At 40.0% G+C, this 6,749-nt stretch overlaps 1 protein-coding gene across 1 annotated transcript in view; it reads left to right on the top strand.

Moving 5' to 3' along the window:
* The first annotated feature begins 1,558 nt into the window (after nucleotides 1-1,558).
* Nucleotides 1,559-6,749, top strand: part of LOC140146446 (UDP-glucuronosyltransferase 2A2-like) — a 28,043-nt gene continuing 22,852 nt past the window's right edge. Inside the window, exon 1 of the mRNA XM_072168302.1 lies at nucleotides 1,559-2,460. Within this exon, the coding sequence (XP_072024403.1) occupies nucleotides 1,594-2,460 (867 nt within the window). The 5' untranslated portion in view covers nucleotides 1,559-1,593. The remainder of the gene's footprint in view (nucleotides 2,461-6,749) is intronic.

Below are 6,749 nucleotides of genomic sequence, written 5' to 3'. Positions count from 1 at the left end.
TAGCTCTAAAACTGATTTATTTTCAGTGAGCAATATTTAATTTTTCTTTTGTGCAATAAGTTCAACAATGAAAAATAAGAGAAACATAAAAAGCAATACAGAAAAAATCTGAAAACAAAGTCGTGCTTGTGTTCAACTTTCGCTGTGCGATATTTTGATAGTTAGCCACTCTTGACACCCCTGTCATCCTGCGCTCATAAGTTAAGTTGCCTTTAAGATACGGAATTGAAACTTGGCAAAAAGTTACAAGAAGGATGAATAAATAATATTTGAAAAAATGACATTGTTTTGTTGTACCATTACAAAATGCGGTTCATTTTCTACATGTAACCTTTTTTATGGGACACCTTGTATGTAGGTATGTGTGGGATGGATGATATAAATATTCAACTGCAGCAACGTTTGCACAGTATCAGACACACGTAGGGGCCTAGAGATAGCATTCTGAATACGAGGAATGTCTTTCTGATAAATTATTTAAAAATAGTTAAGGGAAGGGGTATGAACGTTTGGACAGTATTTATTGTGGGACATTAGAGCACATCAGACATATGGAATTGCATTCTGAATACGAAGAATGTCCTTCTGATATCAAATAATTTTGATTTTTTGAAATTCGCAATGTAATACACATTTTAAGGCAAATCATTAAAAATTGATATTTTTGATATTTAACAGTACTTGAAGTAAACTTTATAAATCTGATGATATATTCTTAAAGTGTAAGTAGGTGGGATGAAAAGCCGACGATCAATTGAAAATTGTAACCTTTCGTATTGAAGATATGGATTTTTTTCCCAAAACACCAAAATAAAAAATAGGTTTTTTTCCTCACTTTTCCTCCCAGCTACATACACTTTAAGAATATATCATTAGATTTATGAAATTTATTTCGAGGACTGTTATATATCAAAAATTTGAAAAATATCAAATTTTAATAATTTGTCATAAAATTTGTATTATATCGTGAATTTCAAAAATGAAAATTATTTGATATCAGAAAGACATGCTTCATATTCAGAATGCAATTCGATACGTCTGAGGTGCTCTCATGTCCCACAAAAATACTGTCGAAACGCCATAAACGCTCATTCTAGATCCCTTAAGTTAACTCATATATGTACTGAAAGTGTACGTATTTATATGTAGCTAGCAGGAAAAGCCTTCCATCATTTGAAAATTGTGACATTTGCCTTTCGTATTAAAGATATGGGCCTACATTTTATCCCAAAAGACCTAAAATTATTAACCGGGATTATTAATCATTAAACTGCAAAATTTATATAGTGTCTTTATTGTTTTTCTAAACCTTTTGTTCCTGTTTAAGTCTTTGGTTTCACAGTCTACGCTAGTCAGTTCACACACAGCCAATTTACTACACATGTTTACTTGACCTTCGATCAGGTTCATGAGTTCCTGTTAAAGATTTGTACACACACTCGTACTGTATGAAAACCCGCTGCGTTTACCGGTAACATTCAATTGCCAAGCCCTTAAATTTATTATTACAACCTCGGTACGGAAACTAGTAAGGTACCTGCTCAACTGTAGTAAGTACACAGCCTACAAACAATATCAAATAAACATTTCACCATGGTCTCAAGAACGGCACTTTTTCTTTTGGCACTAAACTTCTTCTCGATCGCGAACTGCAGTAATATTCTTCTGGTGCCGCTTTCAGGAGTCGGAAGTCATTATCAAGTAATGCTTAATGTTGCCAAGGAATTATTACATCGTGGACATAACATTACAATGCTTGTAACAGATCTTTTTGCACACGAAAATACGCCATCTAACAACCCTATAGAGGGCGCTATTCATTTCATCTTCTTTCCAACCGCTTTCACAATGGATGAATATCTTGAAATAATGACAAACATGACCACAGCAGGACTGCAAGGCCGCTATGTTGAATGGCTGATGGAAATAACGACGGGAGAAAATAACTTTCAACAAAAAATGCAAAAAGAGTGCGAAAATTTACTGGCCAATCAGGGGATTCTATCAATATTGGGCGATTCTAACGTTGATCTCGTGGTAGCAGACATGACCGGTGGATGCCCAATACACCAATATCTCCGGAAGAATAATGGCATACCATACGTTGCCTTGTCTGCTGTCTTAACAATACCTGGCATTTCAATTATTGCAAATCGCGCATCTTTTAATCCAGCATATATGCCAGAAATAACTTCCGGTTTAGGTCATGTGATGTCTTTTACGCAACGATTAAAAAACGTCGGAACTTCTTTACTATTCACAGTTTTATTCAATGAAATGACTGATCCTAATAGGGAAGTGAGAATTCAGCATGGACTCACCAATATTACGATATTTTGCGAGGACGCAGAACTTATTTTGATCAATACTAATTTTGTTCTGGATTTCCCAAGACCGTTTTTGCCAAACACCAAGGCAGTAGGTGGATTGACAGTGGCACCAGGACGCCCTCTGGCTGTGGTGAGTTAAAAAAAAAAAAAAACGTCGATGAAACTTTAAATTTTAATGCATTTGCATAGTTTAATAGTTTCCGCGAATAGTTTATAATCGAAGGGCCATATGCGACAAACTTAGTATGACACAATATTTGCTTGGTGGGCTGTTGCCCATTTACTTCAGTTACCACTTAATCCAAGATGGCGTCCAAAACGGTCACTATCATCATCATCAGTCGGTTGCGGTGCAGGCGACTACAAGCTTTCTCCAACTATTGCGATCTTGGGCAAGCGAAACAATTTCATTTGGCTGCAGCATCCCTTCAGTATCTCCCAGGAGGTGCTGGACATACTGTAAGTACAGTGTGCGCGGCCGTCCAGGTTTCCTCTTGTTTCTTCTTGACTCTGGCAAGCATTGGAGTGGTGTTGGTCAGATTTTAGATGGTTTCATTTGGAATCTGATCCACACGCTTGATGTTTAACATGACTCTGTAGCAAGATGCTGCAAAGGCACTGATCTTGTTTTCCATGTCCTTGGTGATTACCCATGACTCACACCCGTACAGAAAGACAGTAACACATGTTGTTTCAAACAGCTTGATTTTTGTTTCGATTGGCAGGGATGGGCTTCTCCAAAGGCGTTCCAGTTTCCAGAAAGCTGGCCAGGAAAGTGCTTTTCTTCTTTTTAGGTCTCCAGCACTAGATACCATCTTGGAACCCAATTACTTGAAGTCTGTGACATGGTTGATTGTTGGGCGTTAGAGTTTGCAGTCATATATTCTGTCTTTGGTGCGCTGATGACAAGGCATAGATCTATGGAAGATTCCAACAGGGCAATATCATCAGCAAAATCCAGGTCATTCAGCATCCTAGCAGGATACCTGCTTGACCGACGTGGGTAGGTAACGATTCCAAGTAGAGGGATGATTACATTTGTGACCCATTGATGTGGAGGTGTCAGCGTTGAGAATACTTCTATGCACAATTCGAGAATCATATCAATCATGCTATCCCCTCCTCCCTGAAGTGCTTCAGCAGTTATAGCACAGTCCAATGCTGCTGCCTTGTTGGCCGTCATGGCTGCTATTGCTTTGACTACTTCTTCACGAGTTGGGGGCTCAGTGATGATAGGAAGATCTTCAAATCTGAAGCTGCTGTGCCACTGTCGTTGTTAACGAACGAGCTAAAATATTCCTTCCATTTCTCAAAGTTCATGGTCAATAGTTGGGGCTGTTCCATTCCTCTTTTGGACTTTCACCCCTTTCCTTGAGTTCTTCCCAGAAAGCGAGTGTATGATTTTCCAGGTAGTGGTGTAATTTCCCATCTCGTCGGCCAGCTTCAGGTCTTCCATCTGCTTATTGAGGGTAGCAAGCTCGTCAGGTTTATAAGATTTGTTAAGGCTGGTGTTCAAGTTCCCCCATCTTTCTCTAGCTTGACGATACTTTGAAGTGGAGTATCGCTTTTTGGTCCCATCCCTTTTTAAGTCTGATGGTTGAATCTGATACCCAACTTAGCAGTCCGCATGGCTCTTGCTTTCCAATAACTTTCTCAGCAACTTCACGAACCGCTGTTTCAAAGGTCTCATACCTATTAGAAATGGGTGTGGCGTCATCCATGCTCAAGACCTGGAATCTGTTTGATAGCTCCAGCTGAAATTCCTTCTTTGTATAAGGATCTTGCAACTTCTTCCTGATGAATTTTGGTCTCTTGCAAGATTGTCCTTTGCTTGTTCGCAGACTGGCAGCTAGACGGATGCTCATAATACGATGAACGGAGTCCACTTCTACTGAGTTGTATGCTCGACAGTTGCGGAGAGAATTTACCCACTGCAAACAGCCCAAAGAGCAATGGAAAGGGAGATGCTACACATTACCATAAGGGATAAAATTAAGAACACTGAAATAAGACGTCAAACTCAAGTCAAAGACATTATGGTTAAACTCAAAGAAGCGAAATGGAGATGGGCAGGTCACCTTGCACGAAGGGAAGATAACAGATGGACTAAACGGCTTACAGAATGGCAACCAAGAACAGGGAAAAGATCTAGAGGAAGACAGAAGAGGAGGTGGCGTGATGACATTACTGCCTACATGGACAAGAAATGCAAGAGACAGAAAACAGTGGAAGAATCATGAAGAGGGCTACGTCCAACAATGGTCGAACACAGCCTGGTGAGTGAGTGAGTGAGTGAGTGAGTGAGTTTATTAGAATGTGATCTAACTGTGCTTGGGTTGATCCAGCTGGATAGGTCCAAGTCCAGAGACGGTTCCTGGGTTGGAGGAATCTCATCTGGGCCGGTCTGAGATTGTACTCCAAGAAATTTTTGGCGAGCCGAAGGGGGGGGGCAAGCAATTCTTGGCAAGCCAAGGGGGGGGGGGCAAGAGATTTTTAGCACACATTCTTGGGGCGCCTTTAAATAAAACGCTCTAAAAAGGAAAACCGTACGGAAACGCTTAAATATGCAAATTTTCCTCCTCGCTGCGCTCGCAACATGTATATAGACCATTTAAGGTTTGCAAATTGGGATCCCAAAAATTTGGCATGTGCAAGGGGTGGGTTAAAGATTTTTTGGTTTGGGAGGGGCAAGCGATTTTGGCGGACCAAGGGGGGGGCAAGCGATTTTTGGCGAATTTTACCCCCCCATAGTCGATCATAATTATTGCACAGCCCCTTAGGGAGTGTTCAGAAATAATCTGGTGGTGGGGCTGGAAAATATGTAGGGGGTCATAAAATTTTAGGAGTTCTAATAGGGGGGGTTAAAAAAAAAGTTTTGGGTGTATGAACAGGGGGGGTTAAAAAGTTTTTCGGCACGTAGAGGGGGGGGGTGTAAAATTTTTTCGCGCGCTGCGCGCGCAAGTGTTCACATGTTAAACCAGAACAAAAGTACATTTGATCCAGTGTTAAAAATTGTCGTCTATAACTTAATTTTGAGGTTTGTGTCAGTTCTTTCTGGTCAGCTCTTTAAATCACTAAAAGCTGCAATATCTTTGCTCTTCTTTAGTGTTGACAATTTTTACAAAATGTTTCATGTAGTACAGATCATTAATTTATTATCACTGATATATACAACTAAATCATGTTGCATTACAATTATAGGCAGAGGAAGCTTGGAGAACCGTGGTGCATGCGCCCCCCCTAATTTTTTCCATGGGGGACATCCCCTAAAAATCCTTAAATAAAGAAAAAATAAAGCAATAATTGCCATGTGCAACTTTTTTTAGCACATCGAAATGTTTTGGGCCCAAATAGGGTAAAATTGCAAACTTTTTGCGCTTCGCGATCACGCGAAGTGGCCATGCAAAACGCACCATTTCGGCAGTAGTGTAGACAGGGGGCAGAAGGGCCCCTGAAAAAAATGAAAGAGAAAAGTGCCCCTCTGACAAAAAATGAAAGAGAATATCTGGAGGGCAAAGAAAAGGAGCAAGGAGACCCTTTTCCATATAAATTCAACCCGATCATGGCCCAAAATAGTGTAAGATACAAAATGTTTGCACGCTGTGTGCGCACATTGTCACAATAAAGGCATTTTCATCCCATCATGGGCGAAATACACATGTACAGTCTCTCTAAAACACAAAACCGGTATATGTATTTGCAACTGTAATTTCTTTTTTCGTCTGTGCCCCCGAAATTTTATTCACCCCCGGACCAAGAAAACTGGCTATGCCCCTCTATTTTGGGCTAAAATAGTGTTGTTTTTGCACGCTTCGCCGCAACAAAAATTCCCAGTAAACATAGGCGTAGATCCCGGGGGAACCATCCCTCCAATGTTGATGTGTGTTTCTGACCAAATTAAGCTCATATTTGGCCATTTTAGCCCACAAAGTACAAATTTGCGTATTTAATCCTCTTTTACATCAAATTTCATTCGTTTAGCTTCCAAATGGCAAAAATTTTAGTGTGCTACTTTAAAACATTTCCACAATTCCACATATTTTATATCAATGACATGGGTACAATTTCATTGCACTTGAATACAAATTTTAGTATCATTAATACCATTTGAATGGTAGTAGAATTGAATTAGTAGAATGGTACATTATGATGGGGGGGGGGTCAAAATAGTTTTGAACCTATATGAAGGGGGTCAAAAAAGCTTTAGGCCCATTAAGGGGGGGGACCAAAAAATTTTGGGTTCGCGAAGAGGGGGGGGTTAAAAAATTTTCGACATGAAAAAAAATATTTTCCAGCCCCCCCACCAAAATATTTCTGAACACTCCCTTAGAGGAACATAATAGACATTCCTGTAATACGAAATTGTCCTTTCCGGGGTGGTTCTACGGAAAATTTTGTACGGGATGTGCCACGCAGACA

The sequence above is a fragment of the Amphiura filiformis genome, chromosome 2 (genome assembly GCF_039555335.1).
Source record: "Amphiura filiformis chromosome 2, Afil_fr2py, whole genome shotgun sequence".
In the NCBI taxonomy this organism is placed as follows: Eukaryota; Metazoa; Echinodermata; class Ophiuroidea; order Amphilepidida; family Amphiuridae; genus Amphiura; species Amphiura filiformis.
This window is presented reverse-complemented; position numbering and strand designations above follow the sequence as displayed.